At 44.8% G+C, this 27,378-nt stretch overlaps 1 protein-coding gene across 1 annotated transcript in view; it reads left to right on the top strand.

The window, feature by feature from the left end:
• LOC138755074 (uncharacterized) overlaps window positions 1–27,378 on the top strand; it is a 150,907-nt gene that overhangs the window by 85,928 nt on the left and 37,601 nt on the right. The window contains exon 8 of the mRNA XM_069920288.1: window positions 16,058–16,196. Within this exon, the coding sequence (XP_069776389.1) occupies window positions 16,058–16,196 (139 nt within the window). The remainder of the gene's footprint in view (window positions 1–16,057; window positions 16,197–27,378) is intronic.

Genomic DNA, 27,378 nt, shown 5'->3' with positions numbered 1-27,378 from the left:
CAGGATTCTTCAAAGAGTGGGACAAATCCACAGATTTCTCAAGGTTGCTGCACAGGGTAGTAAGGTAGCCAGGGTAGTAAAGAAGGCTTACGAAATCCTGGCCTTCATCAGTAGGGGGATTGAGTTCAGCTGCTGCAATGTAATGTTGCAGCTCTTTTAAACTGTGGTGAGACCACACTTGGAAGTATTGTGTTCATTACATGGAAGGTAATAGGTGTGAGGTAGGGAAGGTTTAGATTGTTGAGTAGGTTTATGTGAAATATAAAGTATTCACAATCACGACTCTGGAGATAAAGACTTGGAGAACAGGTTCAGCTTTATTTCGAGTCTGCAGAGTCGGGTGTCCCTGGTCTGGAGACACACCGGAGGTTCAGAATCATCACTCTTTTGTACAGTCCCGTGCTCAACATCACCCCTCCTTCATTTACCTTCTTCCAATCAGAATCCCAATACATTACAACATTCTCCTTTTCCCTTCCATCAATACAGTTCCTCCCTCTTCATACATCGCACGTTGTGTTAATTAGTTCATTCCCTCCTTAGGGGCGTCTAAGTTAATATTCATGTCTCTATTAAGCAAGCGCAGTACTGGCTATAAAACTACCTTAGGTTACTGTAGCAGCCTGAACCAGATCCTTGCATCCTTGGGGCTCCTGATAAGAAGAGGCCTACTAGCTAGTATTGTCTGTTTTCAAGCTCTCATCTACATTCTTTGCATTCCATCCCTTTTCACAGAATGGTGCGAGTTTAATCATCTTCAACCATATTTCACAATTCCTCCCTTTTCTCTTTACCATATATTTTTGATTAAACTGCATTATTGTTCACTTTTTGTTTCCTCAAATTGTTTGTAACATGAGTTGAATTTGTCATTGTTCATCTGCCATGGGGTTTTTTAATTCCATCTGCTTCGCTCCAGTAGCTGAGTAGGTTAATCTGGTAATAACACATCATAGGATGGCCAATCCAATAAATAAACCCACTATAATCATTAAGGTGCATTAACCATGGCCCCCAACCTCCGAAATTCCAATCTCCCCATGTCCACCTCCTGTTTGATATTTTTCTCCAGCCTCCCGGATTTTCTCCCTATACTTTTTAATATGGACCGCCAAATCCGAGATATTAGCTGATTCATCCGGGATGTATGTGCAACATTCAGAGCCAATTAAAGCACAAGTCCCCCCTCTCTCTGCTAAAATAAAATCAAGGGCCATGTGATTTTGGAGGACTGTAAGTCAAATGGCGGCCATTTCTGTAGTTATTGCCCGGGCTTGAGATTGGACTTCCCCAAGCACCAGGTCCGTAGCACTTCCTAGTTCGTAAATTTACTAGCTAATTCTTGAATCTCAACCCCAGCTCGTGCACCTCCATATTCCGGGAAAAATGTCCACACACCTAATATGTGCCATTTACAGGCTGCGGAATTTGCAGTCGTGTGACGGTCCAATTCTGCATGCAATTGGAAACTCGTTGTTGGTATGGGGAAGATCAATTTATATTACAGAGGCAGGTTGTATTCTTAAGGCCCTCCTCAAAAGGAAGCAACTCTCCAGATTGAGTAGTTACTGACTTTGTTGGTTTTGGTCGTATAGACGACCCTTTGTATTTATCTTCAGTGGTTGGATCACTGTTGCTCGGCGAGGTATATATATCAAATAATTCATGTAGGGAGAGAGGGACTGCTACTAAGGGGACTCCCGACGTGTCATGGTGTGGTATATACCCAACAATCTGTTTGATTTTGGTTCTTAGCATAATTAGTACATAGAGAGCTAAAATAATTTTTAGGTTCAACATGATATATATAAGTACAAATTGAAATAGTAAGCATAAAAATTTCATTATTGTAGTTTTCTTTTCTGTCCCTTTTTACTCCGCTTTCTTTCCCTCTGCGGCTGGTGATGGGTCCACTGGTCCCTTTATTCTTGAAGCGTGTGTCCACCCCTTTTCCTTCATTCGGACCGCTGTTTCTGTGGTCGACAGTACCAGATATGATCCATTCCACCGAGGCTGAAGCTTTTCTTCTTTCCACGATTTGATAAGGACCCAGTTACCAGCATTCACAGAGTGGATAGGAAAATATAGAGAATCTAGAGCAGACCCTTAGCTTTTAAATCTCCAAGAGAACGAAGACTGCCAGGAAATAGTTCCTTAAAAACACATCATTACTTTCAACTCCAGGTATTCCTTCTATCCGCCCCAAATATAGGAGTCCAAATAGCATCTCGTAAGGGGATATTCTAATATCTTGTCTGGGGCTGTCCGAATTCTGAGAAGAGCTATCGCTAAGCGCTTGGTCCAGAGTAATTTAGTCTCTTCTTTTAGTTTTGTAATTTGCCTTTTTAAAGTGGCATTCATTCGCTCCACTCTTCCCGAACTCTGTGGATACCATGGTGTATGCAGCTTCCATTCTATCCCTAAGGCTTCAAAGACTAGGCTGTGAATTTTAGAAGCGAAGTGCGCACCCCGATCTGAATTGATGGACTCAGCTATTCCATATCGGGGTACAATTTCTTCCAGAATTATTTGATGGTGGGGAGCGCTTCGACCCATCTTGTGAAGTGGTCCACTATTACTAGAAGAAATTTCCATCGCTGGACCTTAGGGAGTTCGGTGAAATCCACTTGTATCCACTGAAACGGCCGGATTGCTAAAGGTTGTCCTCCTCCAGGCATAGCTTTCATAACTTTCTTATTAACCTTTAAACAGATCAAACAGCGGTTCACTGTATGTCTTGCTAGGGTATAAACTCCTCTGCAGGCATAAGTTCGTAAGAATGCATCACACAGTGCTTGCGCTCCCCAATGGGAGCATGAGTACAGTTCTCCTAGTATCTGCCGGGTGATTTCTTTATTTAACAATTGTCTTCCATCAGGAAGCCACCATTTTTCCATCTTCCGTCTTCTTTGCTCCCATCTTTTCCATTTGTTCTTCTTCAGGGAGGGAAAAGATAGGCACCTTCTTCAGCCCTTCTCTGAGAGGTATCAGAGTCATCATGTGCCTGCACTGTTCCTGATCGTGCCACTTGTCGGGCCAGTTCATCAGCCATCCGATTTCCTTGCACTTCTGGTGAGTTCCCCTTCTGATGTCCTGGTACATGTACTATGGCAATTCTTTCTGGTTTGATTAATGCTTCCAAAGTTTTTTTCAATTAGTTGCTCATGAGCTAGTTCTTTTCCTCTTGCTGTTATCATCCCTGTTCTTTCCAAATTTTCCCAAATGTGTGTACCACTCCAAACGCATGTTTTAAATCTGTATGTATGATACCTTCCTGCCCGTCCAACAGATCCAGGGCTCTCATTAGGACATACAACTTGCAGGACTGAGCGGACCAGCTGCCGGCCAGACGCCCAGTTTCCACCTCTGTTCCAGTAACTCCATCAACGATAAGCATATCCACTGTATCTCTTTCCATCTATACAGCTTGACGATCCATCTATGAACCACCGTTGTCCTTCCGAGAGGGGCTCCTCTTCTAAGTCATCTCCACTTTTCGTTTGCAGCTCGACCACCTCGCTACAGTTGTGCCCTAAGTCCTCTGGTTCTTTATCTTCTCCTGACGAGTACATGAACTGTGAAAGGTTCAGACTTTTATCTGTACAAATAGTTAAGTCATCTTTTTCCATTAAGATTGGCTCATACTTTAAAATTCTCGAGTCTGTGAGACTTCTGAGTTGAAATGGTTCTGACAGTGTGGGGAGTGAATACAACCAGACTCCCTCCAAAGGTAAATTTTCAGCTTTCTTCCACTAATACTGCCATGGCTGCTACTGCTTGAATGCATTCTGGCCACCCTCGTGATACTGGGTCCAACATTTTTGAGAGGAATGCCACAGGTTGCCTTTGGCCTCCTTTTTTCTGAGCTAGCACTCCCAAAGCTATCCCTTTTTCCACATTTACAAACAAGTGGAAAGGCTGATTAATATCAGGCAAAGCCAGGACCGGACCATTAATCAAGTCTTTGTTCAAGCGATTAAATTCCTGCTGTTCCTCTAGGTTCCATTCCACATTTTCTTTTTCACTTCCCAGTTTTTCATATAAAAATCGGACTTTCTGTGGGTATCTATCTATCCACAGTCGGCAATACCCGATTAATCCGAGGAACTTCCTTATCTCCTTCTGACTTTTAGGTATAGGCAGACCAGTGATACCAGCAATTCGTTCAGGTCCGATTCTCTTTTTCCCTTGATTAATCAAGTGTCCCAAATACCTTACTTCCTGTTCCATGAATTGCAGTTTGTTCTTAGAAACTCTTAACCCCTTTCTCTCCCAAGAAGTTTAGCAACTCAATGGTGGATTTACGAACTTCATTTTCCTTTGTTCCTGAAATCAACAGGTCATCTACATACTGTATTAACTGTGTTCCTGTATTGCTTGGGTTTTCTTCTAATACTTGCTCTAAAACTTGTCCAAATAGATTGGGAGATTCTGTAAACCCTTGGGGGAGGACTGTCCATCGATACTGCTGTTTTCTTCCCGAGTGAGGGTCCTCCCACTTGAAAGCAAACAAGTCCCGACTGTTCTCATCCAAGGGGCAACTCCAAAAAGCATCTTTCAAATCTACAACACTAAACCACTCATGTTCCGGGGGAATTTGATTCAATATGTTATAGGGGTTTGGATCTACTGGATGTCATGTCTGAACAATCTTATTTAATTCTCGTAGATCCTGGACCAAGCAGAAAGTCCCATCTGTTTTCTATACAGGGAGGACAGGGATGTTATAAGGGGTGTTATAATTTGCCTGGCTGGTATCTTATGTTTTTATGCTGAGTTCTCTCTGTCCTCACTGAGAACAGCTTAATTTTTAAACTGTGCAAATGCAGACAGACATGTTTTAACAACAGCTTCGAGAATTTTCCACAGACTTTAAATCTAAACTTCTTTGTTACAGTGGCCGGATGATTTATCATGGCTCTGGGTTCGAGCACTAAGAGTATCCGAAAATACTTTGGGTATTGCTGGCTAGGGGTCTAGATACAAGCAGATGATACAAGCTAGTGGTGGTCCTTAGGAGGTCCCAAGGAGTACTCAAGGCCAGTCGTCTCTCCCTCCTCCATCAGCCTTAGGACTTCCATTTGACTTTGTTTAACCTCCTGTGCAGGAGGTTTCTCCTGCCTACCCTTTGCTTTTTTTCTTCCCTGATTTTTCCTTTCTATGTACACATTCTTTCTGGAGGACATCCATAGGTTTACTGTTTCCCCCCCCCTTCTGCCAGTTTTACAGCGTTAGTTTGGGAACCTGCAAGCCTATCTCTTTTCTTTCTTGTGCTAACAGACGCCACTTTCCAATGAGCTCTTCAACGAATTCATCATCCCAAGTACCCCCCAACGGCCAACCTTCTCTCTCTAGTCTTTTATTTAATGTCTCAGAAACCTTTCAAATTATATTTTCAACCTCCAGATAGTTGTATCTACGCAATTCCCCATTGTACCTCAGGTTCCCAAAACCTGAGCTCCCCGAGCATACACATACACACAAATACACTACGGTCCCTGACCAGACTAGTTCCCTGAACTCTTAACTAAGTTCCCTGAGCTCTTATTCAACCACAGTCCTGGACTGCCAAGTTCCCTGAAATCTCCCCGGAGATATTCCTTGGTCTCTGACCCGACTCTTTTAAAGTTTGTTTCTCTTTTTCTCATGTTTTTCCTGCCTGTCCGAGCTCTTCTGTCCTGCCTCCTCCAGCTCCAGGGCACAGGCCTCTACCCCTCCATCGGACTCTCTCACCTGTGGGTGTTCCTCGGGAGGGATACCACCAGCATCCTGCTGATTCTCCCCTCCCCTCTGACTGTCATACGGCGGGGGAAGGTGCTTCAAAGGATCCCAGGGAGGTACGTCTTCCTCCTCATTTTTTCACAGCAACCTTAAACAATTCGGTCACTCGGATCCAACACGCTGCATAATCTGACACCTCCGGAACTGGAGGGCTTCTTTCATTTATGAAGAAATTTAATTTCTGATGTATCCAATCTTCATCTGACCCCAGTCGGGGCCACCAAACCGAAGACCCCAGAATCGGAGTCTGAGGCCATTTATAACAACAAAACTTTATCATAGTTTCCTTAGTCTTTCCCTGGGTCATTCCCCGACTCCAGTTTCCTAACATCCACCCCAACGGACTATCAGGTGGAATGTCAATCCCGGGACTCCCACTCTGGAGTCCCTTCTTCTCTCGGGTACTCTTATAACCCTTATCCCTGTCAGATCACTCACTCCTGACAGAATCCCAGATGAGCCCCCAAGCTTGTGAAATATAAAGTGTTCACAATCACTACTCTGGAGACAAAGTCTTGGAGAACAGATTCAGCTTTATTTCGAGTCTGCAGAGTCGGGTGTCCCTGGTCTGGAGACACACCGGAGGTTCAGAATCATCACTCTTTTGTACAGTCCTGCGCTCAACATCACCCCTCTTTCATTTACCTTCTTCCAATCAGAATCCCAATACATTACAACATTCTCCTTTTCCCTTCCATCAATACAGGTATCACTCAGTTCCTCCCTCTTCATACATCGCACGTTGTGTTAATTAGTTCATTCCCTCCTTAGGGGCGTCTAAGTTAATATTCATGTCTCTATTAAGCAAGCGCAGTACTGGCTATAAAACTACCTTAGGTTACTGTAGCAGCCTGAACCAGATCCTTTCATCCTTGGGGGCTCCTGATAAGAAGAGGCCTACTAGCTAGTATTGTCTGTTTTCGAGCTCTCATCTACATTCTTTGCATTCCATCCCTTTTCACAGAATTGTGCGAGTTTAATCATCTTCAACCATATTTCACAGCTTATATAGGTCAGTACAACATCATGGGCCAAAGGGCCTGTACTGTGCTGTTCTATTTTCTGTTTTGTAAATGATTTGGAAGGACTGTTTGTGGTCCTCAATAACTGATAATTAGTTATAGAGTGAAACCCCTGTTATCCAGAATTAAATCTACCAGCAGTCTCAAACAACTGGCAAAAAAAAAATTGTGGAAAATAAATGTAAAAAATACACCTTTAAAATAGGCGTGCCTCACCTTTAGCTCGGCAGTTATGCAACCTCAAACAATAGGAAAATTCAGATATCCGGCATCTACCAATCCCTATAGGTGCTTGATAACAGGGGTTTTACTGTACATTGAAACACATATCATATAGGTTTGCACAAAGTCCATAATGGATCCTTACCATCAGGCCAGTTTGCAATAACAGAATTCCACACAGTACGTGGAGCAGTGTATAGGAAATTTACAACTAACTAGTATTTTTTCCCCTTCACAATATTTATTTGACCCTGCAGTTAACGCAATGGCTAACATCACCGCGGAAATCCTTTCTTCACATAGATCAAACAATCCACATTGGTGTCAGATTATTCAAAAAAGTGCATCTTTCTCTAGGATTCTTCAGGTGGATTCTCTGCTAAAAATGTGCCTGCAGAAGAGGAAGTGGCCATTTGAATTGCCTTTCAGGTGGCAGCGCTGAAAGCGCAGTGCTGGCCACATGAAGGGACAGCTGCACCGGATGCACCTCTGGGCGCACACCGGCTCCTGTTCCTTCAGGCTGTCAGGTTTGGGATGGCTGGCTTGTCAGAGCTGGGACAGCCGGCACGGGCTATCAGCGCGGGGAGGTCCCCTCACTGATACCGCTGCCCCGTTCTCTCAACTGCCCGATATGAGTCTCGTGGGACGTCCCCACACAGCCTGCCCCACAGTGTGGGGACTCATATTGGGCTGTTGGGGAGGGTGGGGTAGTGGTATCAGTGTGGGGACGTCCTCGCGCTGACAGCCCACGCCGGCTGTCCCTGCCCTGACGTCTGTGATGGGGGGCAGGGGCAGCTGGGAGGGGAGCTGTCAGGCGCTCGCCAGGTGACTCATCCTCTTAGCAGCTGCTTTCAGGCAGCTGCTTTCATGTGCCGGGGGTGGGGGCAGGGGGAACCACTGTACTGCCGCGATTATCCCTCCTGGAGGAGGGTTACAAAGTTCGCCTCTCAGGCACCTCCTGCGCTTTCAAGTGGCCTCCCGACAGCCACATAGGGGTATAATATATGGCTTTACAATCATGGATTTTGGCCACCTGAAAGTGCCTTCTGTTTTTCTTTGATCGCTTTCTATCGCTAGCCCTCTCTATCTCTTTCTCTATCTCTTTCTCTATCTCTACTGAAATATGCAAGTGAAATGCAAATTTTTAATTTGGGTAAAATAACAAAGACTGAAGCCTTATTTTCCCTTGTTGCCCCACCATGAATAATCCAGTCCACAGAATGATTCTGCAGTTTGCAATGTAAAGAATCAGCAGGTGGCCTTGGCATTAATTCCAGCTGATCAAGAGAAGTCCAAGCACTGTTGCATCACAGCTCACTCTTAAACTTGAGATTCTTCATTGGACCTTTCAGGCACCACCTGGAAGGTTGATTATTTGAACAGGGTAATGTGAATGAATCCAAACAAATCATAAGGGATTGCTTCAGGTGGTATGTGGGTGGAAAGAAAAAGTTTGAAAACCACTGTTTTAATTATTCCAAATTGATTCGTTATGTGCACGGTTTCATATCTCCAAAGGAAATGGCCCAATGACAATTTTTCTCAAGCAAAATATTTCAGCAACAATTGGGTCTAGAGCAGTGATTCTCAATCTTCCCTTCCCACTCACATACCACCTGAAGCAATCCCTTACTAATCACAGAGCTCTGATGGCATAGGGAGTACTTAAAGTGATATGTGAGTGGAAAGTAAAAGGTTGAGGACCACTGAGCTAGAGGCTGCACTCTTGGTAAGAAAATAATGCATTCGATGTAAAGTAAGCCTTGAATCGTTCATGAATGACGCGGTGAAAAGCGATCCATCACAAATCTATTACATGATGAATGAGCTGAGAATGATTGCAATCTGCATTCTGTAAACATACCCAGAAATGGGGTCTCCTCCATGCTTCTTGACACTGGCCCCTATGGTTGGTACATGTCCCTCCTTGGTCTCATGCCCCCTTTGGTGATAGGTTCTTGATTAGGAAGGGCATCAAAGGTTATCGGGAGAAGGCCGGGCAGTGGGGCTGAGTGGGGAAAATGGATGTTCATGATTAAATGGTGGGGCAGACTTGATGGGCTGAATGGCCAACTTTGCCCCTATGTCTTGTGCTCTTCCTTTTCAGTGTGATCCCATACCCTGTAAATTGTACTCAATTCTTGGCTGTCTGTTGGTCTGCTTGCAGTCAAACCATTTTCATTTTACCCCGCTTTACGATACGCGAGTGTCCATATGAAACCTTTCGCAAGCCAAAATGGCATGAAGTGAAGACCGATTCACGACTATTGAAGGCTATTTTCGTAAAAGTGAAATCAGATCCTTTTGTAAAAGTGAACATAGGTTTCATTGTAAAAGCGAATTTTTGGGAAGCGAATATTTGTAAAACGGAGTATACCTGTATCTTGTTACAAAGAAACTAAAACTTAAAAATTTTGTTGGCGTCCTCATCCTCTCTTTGCCCTGTGGTCACCTGCCAGCTTGAGGGTGAAGCAAGTTGATGATCACTAAGGTCTTGTCTCACAAGTGCTGTCGGGACCCCTTAGATCAGATAGATGACAGTGTCTCATTCTCAGGAGTGCACCTGTGGTCTGCCACACTGTGGCTTTTATTCCATCAGCACCCAGATGTGGATTCTGTAGCTTGACAGGAGCTGAAAGCTTTTTTACTTAGAGAATCAGTCCCCCATTAATTTTCTGACAGGCTAATACTATTTCTTTACTAAAACTGATTTCCTTCAGTTCCTCCCTCACTGTCAATCCAAGATTTCCTTGAGTATTGGGGAAATCATTTATGAAGATAGAATCTATTTAATTATTCTGCCACTTCTTTATACTCAGTTCTCAGTTTGTTTTCACTCATCTTTCTGTTGACCTGCATACAATTGGATGTCAATCAGTCAATCAATATGAGAATAATAATGCCAGTTCATGGGATTGGCTGCCATGGTGATATGGGACTGGTTATACATGTGGAAGCTACACATGTCCTCAGTTGATGTAACATGAGTCTGGAAAATTGGTGGGTGCCATGCTAGATCTGTGAAGGACTCCACATTTAGGGGAGGAGGCAAGTGCTTTGTTCTTCTCTCTGATTCTTTCTTTGGCTTGGCTTTGCGGACGAAGATTTATGGAGGGGTAATGTCCACGTCAGCTGCAGGCTCGTTTGTGGCTGACAAGTCCGATGCGGGACAGGCAGACACGGTTGCAGCGGTTGCAAGGGAAAATTGGTTGGTTGGGGTTGGGTGTTGGGTTTTTCCTCCTTTGTCTTTTGTCAGTGAGGTGGGCTCTGCGGTCTTCAAAGGAGGCTGCTGCCCGCCGAACTATGAGGCGCCAAGATGCACGGTTTGAGGCGATATCAGCCCACTGGCGGTGGTCAATGTGGCAGGCACCAAGAGATTTCTGTAGGCAGTCCTTGTACCTCTTCTTTGGTGCACCTCTGTCTCGGTGGCCAGTGGAGAGCTCGCCATAGAACACGATCTTGGGAAGGCGATGGTCCTCCATTCTAGAGACGTGACCTATCCAGCGCAGTTGGATCTTCAGCAGCGTGGATTCGATGCTGTCGGCCTCTGCCATCTCGAGTACTTCAATGTTGGTGATGAAGTCGCTCCAATGAATGTTGAGGATGGAGCGGAGACAACGCTGGTGGAATCTCTCTGATTAATATTGAATAAATGTGTATGAAACCAAGAAAGCTGTATATTGAGGAGAGCGGCGCACACAATTGCAGTGGCTAACTGGCTTCACTTGTCACGTGTGGTCAGCGGGGCAGCCAAAGATGGCGTCACGGGTCCTTCCGGTACAGACCGCGCTTACATCAGCGTGACGTGAGCACTGGTATGTGAGGGGCAGGCTCCGGGTGGCCTTAAAGGCTGCAGTGCGAACTTCAAAGTGAATCAGTTGTGCTTAACAAGCCGACAGCCTGAAGTCTCAGCTCTCTCGCTGCGCTCCCCCACAACCCACTACAGTGTTATGTACAAGGAAGGAGGCAAACTGTGAAAGGACAGTACCGTGGAGAGAGTTAGAAATGATTGCACTTTAGTGTTGGAAAAACACTTTAGTTTTGAAAAACAAATCAGCTAACAGATACCTTAACGTTTTTTTTGCCTGACTCCAGAACCAATTATCAGCCTTATCTCAACTTCAGTCTCAAGGAGACTTCAGAAATGCAGCTGGATTGGACAGCATGTGATTCACATGAGTGCAAAGTGCCAAAATGCTTTGGGGTGAACATTTCAAAAATAAAGTACCTCTTAATTGATTTTGCTGTACAATCTCTTTATCAGCATAGGCTTTGAGGATAACATGATGCACCAGCAGATGCCGGACATGACTAACGCTCATGATTCATGTATTCCAAGTTGTAATTAAATAAATAAGCTATTCTTGAACAAAGCTACCGATTCCTCTGGCTCTCTCTATTTAAGGGAAGGGAGATACTCTCTCCCTTGCCGTCTGGGCATGTTCACTTTGCTTATAATTCTGGAGTTGAATAAAACTTGCTAAGTCTTTATTCAGGAGTCTGCCTGATTTTTGGTTCTCTGGAAGGGCTCAGGCCCGAAACTTTGACTGCTGAGTTTCTCCTGCACTTTTGTGGACTGCACTCATCCCCAGCATCTGCAGACCTTGATAAAAGTCAACTTTATCTTGATCTAGTCACCACAGAGATATGCTGCTCTGCTAGTTTTCCTTGCCTGGAGCGAGTGGAAATTCCCTTGGATACAGACGAGATCTTTTTCACTTTAATTCTGGTAAAAGATTTGACAATCCAAGCACAAAATATTCCTCCCCCCAGCATTGACATCGTCTACCGGGATTGTTGTCTGAAGAGGGTGCGCAAAATCGCTGAGGACCCCTTCCACCCTGCACACGTAGCATCTTCCAGCTGCCCCTGTCAGGGAAGAGGTCCAGGAGGATCAGAGCCAGCACCACCAGGCTGAGGAACAGCTTCTTCCCATGGACAGTGAGAATACTGAACGACCAAAGGAGCTGCTCACACTAACCATCCGAGACTCTCCTATTCACGAAGCAATATTTATTTAGTTATTTGTATATATGAATGCTTGTCCTGCATGTGTATTTTTTTTGTCTTTCTGTGTGTCTTGTGGTTGTGGGTCTGCACCCAGGACTGGAGAACGCTGTTCTGTTGGGTTGTACTTGTGCACTCAGATGATAATAAACTTGATAAAAATGCAGAATTTACATGTTTGGTATTATTGTGATTAAAGTGATCCAATTTTCTGATTTGCAGGTTGACTTTTCACTCAGTAAATAGAAAAGTGTTCCCATTCAAGTTGGGGGGGGTCCAAGAATAACCACAATCTCTAGTGACTTATTTTATCTGACGTGGTTTCTGCTTAGCTGTTAATTGAAACCCTGGTATGAGTTGATCAGAGCAAGTCCATTGCCAGGAATTACGACATGCCTGCAGTTTTCTCAGCAGCACTTGGAACCCTACATTCCACCAACGATATCTGGATGGCAACTGTCATTTGAGTATTGTACTGTGGCGCACCCCCTTGCCACATGACATTCCCCCATTGCCTGACAGAAGGCAATGCTGGGAGCAGAGCATTACCTCTGTCAAAGAGGAGTCCTTGATGGTTGTTTTTTGGATATCTCTTGTCACTTGATTCCATGGGGAGTTGGGGACTGTGAGGATATTCCGAGAGCTCAGGAGCACATCGTCTGAGGACTGTTACCAGTGGCGCACCTCACAACCTCCAGGTGCAGAGATTCACTGTAATCAGCCCAGGTTGCGACAGGAGCCTCTGCTCCCACACAATTTGGTCCATTTGTCTCGAATGTTGTGAATTTGGATCCGACTCACTTCGTTGTACATGTACAGTCAGGTGGTAATAAATTCGAGCTTGGATAAAGGGTGATTGTTATTTATGGGCCCAAGAAAGGTGTGTCACTTTTCTGTAGCCAAGGTGTGGCATTGGTGGGGGATGTGGATGTCTGTACTGGCTTCCAGTCACGCAGAAAGCTTTGTCGAAATGGATGCCGTTATGCTGATCCCTGTCGAGAGATGCACGAGGGCTCTTTAAGTGACCATCACTTTCTAGCTCCTGATCTGTAGACCCTAGTGGATCAAGTTTACGTTATTGTCACATGAACGGTAGAGTTTATTTAGTGAACTGGACATCTCAAGTGTGACACAGGACAGAAATGCAGAATTACAGAGAGCGATCAGTTGGGATGGAGCAAAGGCAATGTTATCTTACTATTTTAAGGTTCATTCAAGAGACTGATAACAGCAGGAAATAAACTGTGCTTGAAGCTGATGGTGCGAGATCTCACTCCTGCATCTTCTTCCTGGTTTTGGGGTGGGGGGGGGTGGTGGGATGAGTCTTTCTATGTGTTGGCTGCTTCTCCAAGGCAATGGGAGTTGTAGATGGGATGTGTGTGTGATGAGTTGAGCCACATTCACAACCCTCTGCGGTTTCTGGTGGTCTCAGGTGAAGCAGTTCCCATCCCACGCAGTGATACACTCTGACAGGATGCTTTCAAGTTGTTAAGGGATGATGATGGCATGCCAACTTTCCTAGGGCTTCTGGAGAAGTAGAAGCGCTGGTACACTTTCCTTGGGTGCTGTATTGAGGTGGATGGAGATCACTGTAGATTTTTGCACCTAGAAACTAAAGCCGCTACCATTTCCACCACATCACCAGTGATGCAGTCAGGGAAATGAGCTCCTATCCCAGAAGTCCAAAAGCAACTCCTTAGTCTTGTTGACATCGAGGGAAAGATTGTTGTCACAGCTGGCTCAAAACCACCTTTTGTGTTCTATTTCCTCATTGTTCAAGATCCTGCCCGTGGTACCAACCGGAAATTTACAGATCGAGTTGGAGTGGTGTTTGGCTACGTAGATAAGGGCATTTCGGACAGTCTACAGCCTTGTGGGGTTGCTGTTTCAAGGCCAATCACAGAGGAGGTGCTGTCAACAATCCTCACTGTGTGCAATCTGTGGAACAGAAAATGATAGATCCAATTGCTGAGAGGGTGCTGAGGCCAAATGTTACTTAACTCAAGAATGGGTTTGCCTCTGTGGTGTTGAAGGTACTGCTGTGTCCTTGTTCAGTGTTCTAGGGCAGAGTGTCGGGTCAGGGAGTGCATTGTGCTGTGGACCCATTTCGGAGGTATGTGAACTGGAGTGAGCCAAGTGTGGGCGGTTGACTGGAGTTGATGTGAATGAGTGCCCATCAAAGTGCTTCATGACGGTTGATGTCTGAACCACCTGCTGAGTCATAGAAACCCATCACTGTGTTCTTCATCACTGGGATAAGTCCACAAGACCATAAAACACAAGGGCAGAAACAGGCCATATGCACTGCCATTTAATGAGCTGATCCATTTTCCTCCTCAGCCCCATTCCCCGGCCTTCTCCCCATAACCTTTGATGTCCTGGTTAATCAAGAACCTGTCAATCTCTGCCTTAAATACTTGGCCTCCACAGCTGCCTGTGGCAACAAATGCCTCAGACATATCACCCTCTGCCTAAAGGAATTCCTTCACATCTCAGCTCTAAGTGGACATCCTTCAATCTGTGATCTTGAAGCATGTAGGTACTTCAACATGCGGGGAGGGAGGTTGGGGATGTTTGCGGATACTCCCACCAGCTGGTCTGCACGGATATAGAAGACATATCTGGGGACTCCATTGAGCACACCCACGAGGATATGGTCCTGTTTACTATTGCCTGTGATGACACACAAACCCTGCCACAAGAACTTGGTGTCCGCAAGATCCATCTGGGTCTCAAGACTGGTTCAGTACCGCCCCTTGGCACCTCTGATCGTTTTGTACAGATCGTACCTGGATCACTTGTACAATGCAGGGTTGCCTGATTTGTGTACCTCATTCCCAACCTTCAGGAGCGAGAGACTTCACTGTTCAGCCAAGGTTTCTGATTGAGAGACACACAGATTGTTCCCTTTGACGCACAGTCCTCCACACATTTGATGATGAAGTCAGTGGCAGCAGTGGTGCTTTCACGAAGGCTGGTTGTGGAGTCCTTGAATACGAACCAGTCTACTGACTAATTGCATGGAATGTGTCTGTATCCTTAGACCAGCAATGGAAGAATTTTATCAACAGGGCCTTGCGTCTCAGCATCTATCTGTAGGCTGGTAGGAGAAGCACTGACAGGTGGTCTGATTTACCAAAGAGTGGTTGTGGGACGGAGTGTGGGGCATCTTTGATGGATATGTGTCAGTGGACGAGTATGTAAGAGCTTTTGGAGGGACGGGTGATGTGCCGGTGGCATGGCCTCGAAGTTGGCATGGTTGAAGACTCCGGTTGTAATGAACATGGTTTGGGGTGTATTGTTTCAGGGCTGTGGGTGGAGATGAAGAGTTCATCTAGCACCAGCTCTGTGTGGTCCTAAGGCAAGGTGCAGACTGCAGTCATCATTGCTGATGTAAATTCCCTCCACAAGTTGAAGATCAGCACTTCACAGTTCTATTTTGCAGGTCAGAGGTGCGGGAGATCACCTGGACTACACATCTGAGCACCCTGTGGTGTTGATCAGACAGTAGACATCCTGACCTTTCACCTTTCTTGAGGACATTGTGTGGTGCATCCAGTGGACTGCGAAGGCCTCTGGTTATTTCCCACTCTTCAATCCTATGCCCTGTTGGAACTTCAGAAATGAGGCCAATCCCTAGAGGCAGGTTATGAGAGTAATGTGACCTGAAAAAATCTGAATTGTCTGTTCAAAGTTTAGTTGTTTGATCTGACAAGGAAAATGGGTTCCCTTTGCAGTGGGTGTAGATAAGACATGGGGAGAAAACAGGATTTGCACTGCTTAAAAATATCTGATTGACAGTAATTCTGATGAAAGAGAGCCAGCTGGATGATTTACAAAAATTATACCAGGAACCATAACATGGTATGTATCAATGAGTCAAGAGAGCTAGAACAGATGGAGATAAATTTGTGCATCATTAACCATGTCTTTGCTGTGTTGGGAAAGCAACTTATTCTCTCTTTTTTTAAATTGATGTTTTTATCATTACTTGCTGTTTAAAATTATGTTTACCTCTCTTTTAGGTATAAAGAATTAATCCCATATCATCAGATTGTTCAGTTCTCTGCTGCTATTGGTTTAAATAGAATGCTCTTAATCACCGGGTTGCTACAACCATCAATTACTGGAGACAATGTCTCTGAAGAGTTTGTGATGAGACAGGTAAGGTGCAGATTTAGTGTACACGCACATGCCCCATCTGTGCGCGCACACGCACACCCTTTTTTCTCAGTGTCATTAATCCTTGAACATTGCCATAAGGCACACAAAAAAGATTTATAGTCATTATGACATTTAATTTTTAAAGCTGCTGTCACGTGATTAAATATTCATACCATTAAAGCTGATTTCTATATTAAGCATTCTTAAATTTTGACATAAATTTGAGCAGAGCATTAATGTGGAGCATTAATCTGTAGAAGGAACAAAATAAATCTGCTGTAAGTCTGTATGTTTTGTGGGAACTAAGTACGGTCATGAATACAAGATATCTGTTAAATCTCTGTGTATTATTATTGTCTCAGAGAAGATAAAAACTGAGATATTAAAGAATTCCAGGTCCTCTGTATTCTGATATTGATTCAAGGCAACAAAAAATGACCAGAACTTCACTGTCAGAGAAACATTTTATTTTGGGACAATTATTGTTTTTATCAGTTTATTGCCTTGATTTATCAGGATTTGATAAGGTCTTGAAAGATAATTCTCAACCAATTATATCTCATTAATGTGCATCAATAATGTTGATTCCCAAAAATTGATTTGTAGAATAATAATTATCATGCTCCACAAGCAGTCAATCTGAAGTGACTTGTCGCACTATCATTTGATTTTGATGAACTTTTACGAAGTAACTTGTAACTTTGCATTTGGGGTTAGTTGTTCTGAAGGAAGAGATCTGAGTGAGATTTTTTCTGTAAATATCATAACTCATGTGATTACTTAATTTTCCACCCGTCATTTTCCTTTATTTAATGTTTTTAATTGTTTCATTGTTGCACATAACATTAAAGGCAAACATGACAAGTCCCCAAAACAAAGAAAATTACTGAAAAGCCAATGCAAACCAGCTGCAGATCTGACAGATCTCTTCCATATGTTGGTATGGAGTCTTAAATACCTGCACTACAGGCTTCATTGATTATTACTGAATATTGGGTTACTGAATGGACAATTTTTAAAACATCATTTCATATACCGCTGACAAAAGTGAGTAAAAAAGGTTTGAAAAATAATGAGAGGATGAGAAGCAAAGTGAATGAATTTAAAAAGTGATGATATTTGACAAAGTAAATTGAGGGGAAGAAATCCGGGACCTAAATTGGGAAGTTTTAAGAAAGCTTTCATTGGGATCGTTCGCATGCTTAAAGCTGACGATGCACAGAGCCTTCCTGTACTGCCCTCCTTGAAACCAGGCACTGCTGTTTATTACCTTCAATGTAAATCCAGGGAGATTCGCATGTATTCAGGGTTAAGCGTGGGAAGAGTTAAACAGCATCTCCTAACGGCCCCAGTGTGAGTCTCACAACCCCCTCCCACCTCATGATGTAGCTATCACCAATGTATCAACAATCTCCACTCCTTTCAATCGCCCCCACCACATACTCAGTTATTGTTACCTCACCTCAGATAGCAATAGATGGAGAAACAACCCTTTATATTCCGTCCATGCACTCTCCAACCAGACGGCATTAATATTGCCCTCTCCAATTTCCATTAACCCACTCCCCTAGTCTCCCTCTCCCTCTCTCTCTCTCTCTCTCTCTCTCTCTCTCTCTCTCTCTCTCTCCCCCTCCCCGTACCCCTCTGCCACCCTTCCTCCAGATCCCTGCCCCATTCTCCTATTGGAAGGCTATCTTTTGTAGTCATCTGCCCTCTTCCCCCATCATTTCTCAGCTTTGATCCTCCCACCACTTATCTGTTAGCCTCCCCTTCCATCTCCTCCTCCCCCCCACCCACCCTCTGCTATCTTCTATTTTGGCATCTGTCTGTTGTTCCATATTCTTGACCAAGGGCCACCAGACTGAAATATTGGCTGCCTTTTACATCCTTTGGATGTTATGCGACCTGCTGAGTATCTGCAGTGTGCTTGTGCATTGCACTGGACCCCAATATCTGCAGATTTTCTTGTTTACCCCTGACAGCACACATGCATCAGGCAAATTGTTCTGGGCAGATTGTAAATCCTTGATCAATACATTCCTCTCTCTTCAGGAGGAGGAGGGGGAGCATGACAGTCAACCTGGAAATAAGGCGACACACAGGGGGGACAAAACAGATGGTAGATCCTGGAATCCGGAGCCTAATGAACAAGAAGCTGGAGGGATGGCTTGAGCAGCATCTCTGCGGGGTGGGGTGGGGGGGGAGATAATTATTGACATTTCAGGTTAACACCCTGCATCAGGACTGAGAGGGAAGAGAGCTAATGTTATAAGGTCTGCATCCTTGTTGGTGTAGAATTGATGGCCACTTCCTTTTCAGTATTAATGCATCCAACCATGTATTGCCTCTACAAAAGTTCAAGATCAGGTTATTGTCTCATCCAATTTGTTGTTTTGTGGCAGCAGTATTGTGCATTACATGTGCAAAAATTACTGAAAATTACAATTCCTGAACACAAGATTTTAAAAAAATAATTAATTAGTGCAAAAAAAGAGAAAAAGTAAGGTCATGTCCATAGGTTTATTAACGGCCTGATGGCGGAGGGAGATAAGCTGTTTTCGTTACATTGGGTGTGTGTATCCAGGCTCATGTCCATCCTTCTTGAAGGTAGCAGTGAGAAAAGGGCATGACCTGGGTGGTGAGGGTCCTGGAGGATAGAACCTGCTCTCTTGTAAATGTCCTTAATGAAGTGAAGACATGCCCATGATGGCACTGGCCGAGTTTACAACTTTGTGTCGCCTTTTCCTGTCCTGTGCATTGGCACTTCTGTAATGGACAGCGATGCTGTCAATCGGAATGCTCTCCACGATGCATCTGTAGAAATTTGCAAGAGTCTTTGGTGACATACCAAATCTCATCAAAATCGTAACGAAATATAGCCGCTGGTTTTCCTTCATGATCGAATGGTCAGGATGGTCCCAGGATAGGTCTTCAGAGATGTTGGCATCCAGGAATTTGAAGTTCCTTACCCTCTCCGCTGCTGTGCCTGTGTTGATCGTCAGTGAGGAGGAGCCATTGTTTCCGACTCTTACTGTCTGTGGTGTTCCACTGAGGAAGTCAAGGATCCAGTTGCAGAGGGAGGTTCAGAGCCCCTGGCTTTGAAGCTTGCTGACCAGTTCTGAAGGGACTGTGATGTTGAAAGCTGAGCTGTAATCGATGAAAAGTAGCCTATTCAATGTCGACATGTTGCAGCAAACAACTCTGAATGCAACCCTGCAGGGTCATGGCTGTAAGTGGCAGTTTTAAAAGATTTCTGAAATGATGTGCTCCGGGATACTGGCCTTGAATCAATCATTTTAAACGCTGAGACACTGCACAATGTGTAAGTGACTCTGCGGGGCATGGAATTGGCCATATTCGCTGCCCCTCCTCAGCTAGCCCTAACCCATACCAGGATGGTGCAATCCAAAGCATGGTCTTGCAGACCCAGACTTCCCCGAGGTATTGATTGCATAAATAAACAAAACTAGGATTTGTGCTTGTTCACCTCAATTCAGATTAAGCAAATAATCTCAGTGTCATGAGAAATGCAAGATGGAAACTCTAAAGGTGTGAGAATCTTTTCCTTGTTTACTCAGGAGATCTGATCATATGCATTCTCTTGAATGATTCCAAGTTCTTTGATGACAGAAAAAGCCTATTCTTATTCAATGAGAATGAGGAATTTTCCCTTGTCCAGTGCAAAGTTTCCTCGAAACCGACATGACTTTTTCATGCTCAATAGACCCGCTGAACAGATATCTCTTAACTGCTGCAATGAGTGATAGAATTTGGGGTGTGGAATACGACAATGGAAATAATCTCTGAAACTAGTCTAACCAGTTGAACATGTGGCCTTCAACATGTATGGAACCATTCCAGCTGAGGCATATATCTTTTACAATCTCAGCAATAGAAGGGAACAACCTCTGAAGCCTTCAAATCGAACGAAAACTCTGCTATTTGCACTTGATATATCTCCCTTCATATTTATGCCTCTATCCAGAAGCCACCATTATTCCTGGCAGTTCCAGGCACAATCCTCACTCTGTGTTTAAAAAAAATTGTCCAATGTTATCTCCTTTAAACCTCCAACCTATCACCTTAAATCAGGGGTCGGCAAACTTCGACCATTGACCTCTTCATGGAATCCTTGATCTCTCATCGACACTCCAAGCATGTAAAATAAATAATTATTATCAATGATAAATTTCTCTATAGCCTAAACATTTGTTGACTCCTTGGATAGTCCCATCAGCCCCCAGGTGTCAATATAGACCACTTTGCCGACCCCTGCCTTCAATGCATGTCCTCTCGTGTGTCCTGGGGAAACTATTCTGACTATCCACCCTATCAATACCTTTCATGATTTTACAAACCTCTGTTCGGTGTGGGGCGACCAAAATGGCACACAGTTGTCCAAGAGTAGCCTAATCAACATTTTATACAACTGCAATGACATTTGAACTCAGTGTCCACCCAATGAAAGCAAGAACACCATACACCTTCTGTACTACCCTTTCCGTTTACATGGCCACTTTCGATGCGCTCTGGACCTGGACCCCCAGATCTCTCTGCTCATCAATATTTTTAAGAGCCCTGCCATTAACTGTATGCATTCTCCTTACATTTGAAATCCCAAAATGAAATAACTCATCAAATCCGGATTAAACTGCTCTGCTCATATCCGTATCTGATCTACATCCTGTTTTATTATTTGATGGTCCCCGACACTATCCACAGCTCCATCACTAACCCACCCACCTACCTCTTCATTTTGTGTTTTACTTCTGGCCACTGCATTTTGTGTTTTACTTCCACCTACTCTCTCATCCTGGTTATTTTCCAAATGAGATCATGTTATTCTCCCACCCATTGGGTTGTCACCAAGGCACTCGAAATCCAGATGCAAGAGGTCCTTTGCAGTGTCCCGCACCTCCACCCCTTATGATTCCACTTTCTGACAGGCATTTTCAAGTGCATTGGTTGATGTACATCCATCTGTTTGCAGTTCAATGAAACTCAGAGCGCTCCATCACGACCCAAGCTGCTTCCTATGGTTTGATGCCGAACCACAGTTCTGTTATTACACAGTCGGCAGTAGATAAAATCAGGATTTCTGCAGCGGGGCCAGATTCAGGAGAGATTCAGTAGAGGACTGCAGTTTTACTACAACAAAGACTGGAAAAAGACAATTTTCAGGCAATATTTTTATATTTTATTGCTAGTTATATATATTTTTTTAAAAATCTTCAGAAGCTGGTAACAGAATATAGAACTTGGCAGCAGAGTGCAGACCTTTCCATTCAGGATGTTGTGCTGACCTAAGTAAATCTGTAAAAATATTCCTGCTATATTACTTCTCTTTGGAAGTGTTAATTTAATTTTTAAAACAATTTAATTTAGAAATACAGCGCAGTAACCACCCCATCCAGTCCACACCACCCAAATACACCCATGTGACCAATTAACCTACTCAACTTTGGAATGCAGGAGGAAACCAGAACACCCGAAGGAAACTCACTCACACAGACATGGGGAGAACATACAAACTCCTTACAGGCAATACTGGAATTGAATCTGGATCACTGGCCCTGTATAGAGTTGTGCAGACCACTACACCAGTGGTATTCATCCTTTTGCTTTCCACTCACATCCCACCTTAAGCAATCCCTTACTAATCACAGAGCACCAATGGCATAGGGATTACTTAAAGTGGTATGTGAGCAGAAAGAAAAAGGTTGAGAACCACTGACCTAAGATATTCTTACAGCTGGGATTTCCCTGATTCTTGTAAACCTCATGGTTCCAGAGAGAAAAAAATACATGAATATTAATCTTTACAATGGTATAGTTGGGTGCACATAACGAGTCAATTGGGTACAATTAAAACAGTGATTTTCAAACTTTTTCTTTCCACCCACATACCACCTTAAGCAATCCCTTCCTAATCACAGAGCATCGATTGCATAGGGATTACTTAAAGTAGTACGTAACTGGAAAGACAAAAAGTTGAGAACCACTGATCTACATTGATTTATCTTTAGGATTTGAGCCTTTCTCTATTTCTGGAAATTCATATCAAACTTCTGATGGTTTCTAGTTCAAATGTAGAGAAAACATTGCCCTCTGGTGGTATTTCTACATAGATAGTCTTTGGTTAATTTATTTTCCACCGAGAAATTGTAGTTTCAGGATCCAAAACTTTTTCTCCAGCGTTGTATTGAGATGAGGGTGTCTTCTCCACAGAACAGTGCCACAGTGCAATATTTATTGAGTTCTCAAATGATTGCCCAGGTATCAATCACTCATTGCTGCAGTCGGAGTTTTCCAGGTGCTTCAAAAGGGCAGCGATCCTGCCAGTGCCTAGTCAGAAATAGAATTTACTGTCGTGAACAAGTCATGAAATCTGTTATGCAGACATCACAGTGAAAATACTTCAAAAATAAATAAATAATACAAAAGAAGAATAGGAGAAAGTGAGGTAGTGTCCATTCAGAGATTTAACGACAGAGGGGAAGAAGCTGTCCTTGTGTCGCTGTTTCAGGTTCCTGTACCTTTTTCCCAATGGTAGCGGTGTGAGCAGGGCATGGCCTGGGTGAGAATTCTTGAGGATAAAGGCTATTTTCTTAACACCAACCTTTCAGATGTCTTTCATGGAGTGAAGACTGTTGCCCTTTGAGGTGCTGGCCGAGTTCACAACTCTCTGCAGCCTTTTCCTGTCCTGTGAATTGGTGCTTTCATTACCAAACAGTCAGGCAACCAGACAAAATGGTCTCCACGGTACACCTGTAGAAATTTTTGAGAGTCTTTGGTGACATTGTAAACCCTCAAACTCCTCACACAATTTAGCCATTCTTGAGGTCCCAGGACAAATTCTGCGAGATGTTGACACCAAGGAATTTGAAGTTCTTGACCCTTTCTATTGCCAGGGTCGGCGCCAAGAGAGGGCATCCACAGGCATTTCCCCTCCAAGTGAAGTTCTGTGCCCCCCCCCCCCCAAATACGGTCGCAGATATCATTCGCCGTCAGACCTGCCCCCTAGCATCACTAGTGTCTAGCTTGACGTACGTTAGCAACTTTCCGAGTGCAAGTGAGCTGCCTCAATAAATATTGTTCAGTAGCACTCGCATCTACTGTGATGAAATACTTTGAGAAGTTGGTCATGGCCAAAATTAACCCCTACCTAAGTAAAAACCTGGACCTACTGCAGTTCGACAACTAGCTCAATTGTTCCACAGCAAATGCAATCCCATTGGCTCTCCACTCAGCCCTGGATGACCTGGACAACAGCAACACCTATGTCGGGCTGATTTTCATCATTTACAGCATAGCTTTCCATACCATCATATCTTCAGTACTGGTCCAAAACCTGGGCCTCTGCAGCCCTCTCTGCAACTGGCTCCTTGACTTCCTCATTGGAAGACCACAGTCAGTGAGAATCAGAAGTAACATCTGACTGGCAATCAACGTCTGGGATGCGTGCTTCGCCCACTGCTGCCATCTCTCTGAACCCATGACCCATGATGCATCATGGTCATCGGCAGAATCACAGACGGCAACGACGAAGTGTTCAGGGGTGAGTGGTGGCACAACAACAAACTTGCACTGAACTTTATCAAAACTGAGGAGATGATTGTCAATTTCAGGAGGGGGAAATCAGGAAAACACAATCTAGTCCTCATCAAGTGAACAGCAGTGTCAAGGGTTTGGAACTTCAAATTTCTGGGTGTCAACACCTTTGTAGTTCTATCCTGTGGCCTACAAGTCGATGCATTACTGAAGGCTGGCCAGCAGCGATACTTCATGCGGATTGTGAGAAGATTTAGTATGATACCAAAGACTGTTGAAAATTTTGATATGTACCATGGAGACCATTCTCAAGTCAAGTCAAGACACCTTTATTTATCGTTCATACCATGCTCACACGGTAAAGACAAGATAGCGTTTCTTCAGGATCATGGAGTATGTTTACATACATATGTTAGAAGTTAAACACATTAAACTATTAAGACATATACAGTAAAAGTCTATGGTACACTATCTACATATGTTCTGGGAATTCAGGAGCCTGATGGCTTGGGGAAAAAGTGTTGCCCAATCTGGAAGTTCAAGCCCGAGTGCTACGGTACCTCCTATCAGTTGGCAGAAAGGAGAACAGTTTACATGAGGGGTGTGTGGAGTCCTTCTCAATGTTTATTGTCTTTCGCCTGCATCAAGTGTTGTAGATGTCCTCCATGCTAGGAAGAGGTTCCCTAATGGTCTTTTCTGCTATCTTCACTATCTTCTGCAGGGCCTTGCGGTCTGAGGAAGTACAGCTTCCAAACCAGGTGATGATGCAGTTGCACAGGATGCTCTCAACACATTCTCTGTAGAATATAGTGAGGGTGGAGGGTGGGAGAATGAACTTCCCTCAACCTTCACAGGAAGTAGAGGTGCTGCTGGGCTTTCTTGGCTATGGAGCTGATGTTAAGGGATTAGGCAAGATTCTTCTCCAAGTACACTCCAAGGAACGATGCTCTTGACAACCTCAATGGCCGAGCCATCAGTGGTCAGCAGAGTGACATCCCCCAGGCCTTCCTGAAGTCAACAACCATCTCTTTTGTTTTATTAATGTTCGGATACAGGTCGTTGGCTCTGTACTAGTCTGTTAGTGACTGCACCCCATCTCTGTTCGCTGACTCCTTATTCTTACTGATAAAGCCCACCACGGTTGTGTCATCAGTGAACCTGATGATGTGGTTCGAGTTGTGTTTAGCTGCACAGTCGTGGGGCAGCAGTGTGAATGGCAGTGGACTAATCACACAGCCCTGGGGGGCCCCGTACTCAGTGTGATGGCCTTGGAAGTGCTGTTTCCGATCTGAACTCCCTGAGGTTCCCCAACAGGAAGCTGAGAATCCAATTGCAGAGGGAGGTGTTTAGACCCACCAGGTTCAACTTCCTTATCAGGTACTGAGGTACAATTGTGTTGAATACCCTGAATAGAAGTCAATAAACAGCATTCGAACATACGAGTCCTTATTTTCCAGGTGGGTCAGGACTGGATGGAGGGCGGTAGCCATGGCATCATCTGTAGAGCAGTTGGATCTATTTTGAACTGCAGGGCATCCAGTGACAGGAGGAGGGGGTAGCAGGAGCTTGAAGCACTTCATGATGATGGACGTGAGTCCGTAATTATTGAGGCATGACTCAGACGACTTCTTCAGCACTGGGACAATGGTGGCAGCTTTGAAGTGCTTTGGGACCACAGCGCTTCTCAGGGAGATGTTGAAGATGTCAGTGAGAACATCTGCTAGCTGAGCCGCACATCCCCTGAGCACTCTGCCAGGAATGTTATCCGGTCCAGCAACATTCCATGGTTGACCTTGTCTAACATTCTCCTCACATCGGCCACTTTAAGACACAGCAGCTGATCATTTGGAGGAGAGGTGGTCTTCCTCGTCACCACATTGATTTTCCCCTCAAAATGTGCGTAGAAGTTTTTCAGTGCATCTGGGAGGGAGGTATCACCAACACAGGCAGATGGTGTCGTCTTGTGGTTGGTGATGCCCTTCAATGTGCATCGTGTGTCCTTGCTGTCCAGGAAGTGACTGTGAATGAGCTGGACATGTGCACGCTTTGCATCCCTGATGGCCTTAGACAGCTTGGCTTTTGCAATAGCCAGGGCGACCTTGTCGTCCGCTCTGAGGGCAGCGTCTTAGTTCCTGAGCAGCATACACACCTCCACAGTCATCTATGGCTTCTGATTAGAGCGAGTAATGATGGTCTTGGGCACAATGAGGTCATCCAAACACTTACTAATGTGGCTGGTCAATTCTGTCTGGTTTCATCACTGTCTGGTATGGAGGTGCCAATACACAGGACAGGAAAAAACTCCATTCTGAACTCTGCCAGCGGCATCAGTGGAACTTGTCTTCACTCCATTAAGGACATCTACAAGAGGTGGTGTTTTTCAGAAAGCAGTCTCTCGCTCCTCAAGGACACTAACCTCCCAGGCCATGCCCTCTTCACAATGCTGCCATCAGGAAGGAGATACAAAAACAGCTTCTTCCCCTCCATCATCAGATTTCTGAAAAGGCAATGACCATAGACACTACCACACTTTCTATTTTGCACTAATTTATTTGTTTAAAAAAAAATACAATTTATAGCAATGTCTGCACCTGTGATGCTGCAAAACAACACATTTCAGAAAATGTTTATGTTACGAGCCCAGAGGACGCAATGTGTAATTAAATATGTGCTTATAAAAGGGATTAGAATTGGTTTAGCTGTGAGATTGCATGCATTTCACAGTCAGAACAAGGCCTTGCAATGAAGGTGCAATCAGAAGGTTCTGGGCTTTAGCAACATGTGCCTGCACACCCCAGAAACTGAAACATTTGCAGAGAGTTGGGCCTGTGTGTTGTTTTTTGTAAAGCCTGGAAATTGCAACATTTACAAACTGAAACCAAAAAAAAAACAATGCCTGGAACATCAGGAGGAGAGGGGCAGAGAACCAGAAAGGAGGAGTTAGCTGAAAGAGTCTGAAAGCACTTTCAGGTGGCCAATTGCCCCCCCCCCATTGTAAAGCTGCATAATTTGGCAAAACGCGGCTGTGGGAAGGCCATGTGAATGTGCAGGAGGCCCCTGCAAGGCGAGTTTGGTAACCCTCCTCCAAGAGGGATAATCGCCACAGCACAGTGGCTTTCCCAGCCATCTGAATGCAGCCGCCTAAAAGCGGCTGCATTTGGATGACAGTCAGCTGGCCAGCACCTGACAGCTCCTCTCCCAGTCCCCATACTGTCGGGCTGCCGGCGGAGCTGTCAGCACGGAGCCGACCCCACACTGATCCCGCTGCTCCACTCTTCCCACTCACGAAATCAGTCCCCACACTGTTGGGCGGCCAGCGTGAGCTGACCCCACACTGTCGGAACTGATTTTGGGAGTGGGGAGGGGGCTGGAACGGACGGCGTGGGAGAAGGGGGTTGGCCGAAACAATGCTGGTATCCAACTCAAGCAAACCTCCTTCTCCCCTGCCGGCCGCTCCAGCCCCCTCTCCTGTCGGCCGCTCCAGCCCCCTCTCCTGCCGGCCGCTCCAGCCCCCGTACTCACCTGCTGGCCCACCAGCTCCCATACTCACCCACTGGTGCTCCAGCCCCCGTACTCACCTGCCGGCCACTCCAGCTCCTGTAATCACCCACCAGTGCTCCGGCCCCTGTAC

Source organism: Narcine bancroftii, chromosome 2 (assembly GCF_036971445.1).
Source record: "Narcine bancroftii isolate sNarBan1 chromosome 2, sNarBan1.hap1, whole genome shotgun sequence".
NCBI classification, from domain to species: domain Eukaryota; kingdom Metazoa; phylum Chordata; class Chondrichthyes; order Torpediniformes; family Narcinidae; genus Narcine; species Narcine bancroftii.
The sequence above is the reverse complement of the archived record's forward strand: the minus strand, read 5'-3'. Positions and strand labels throughout refer to the sequence as shown.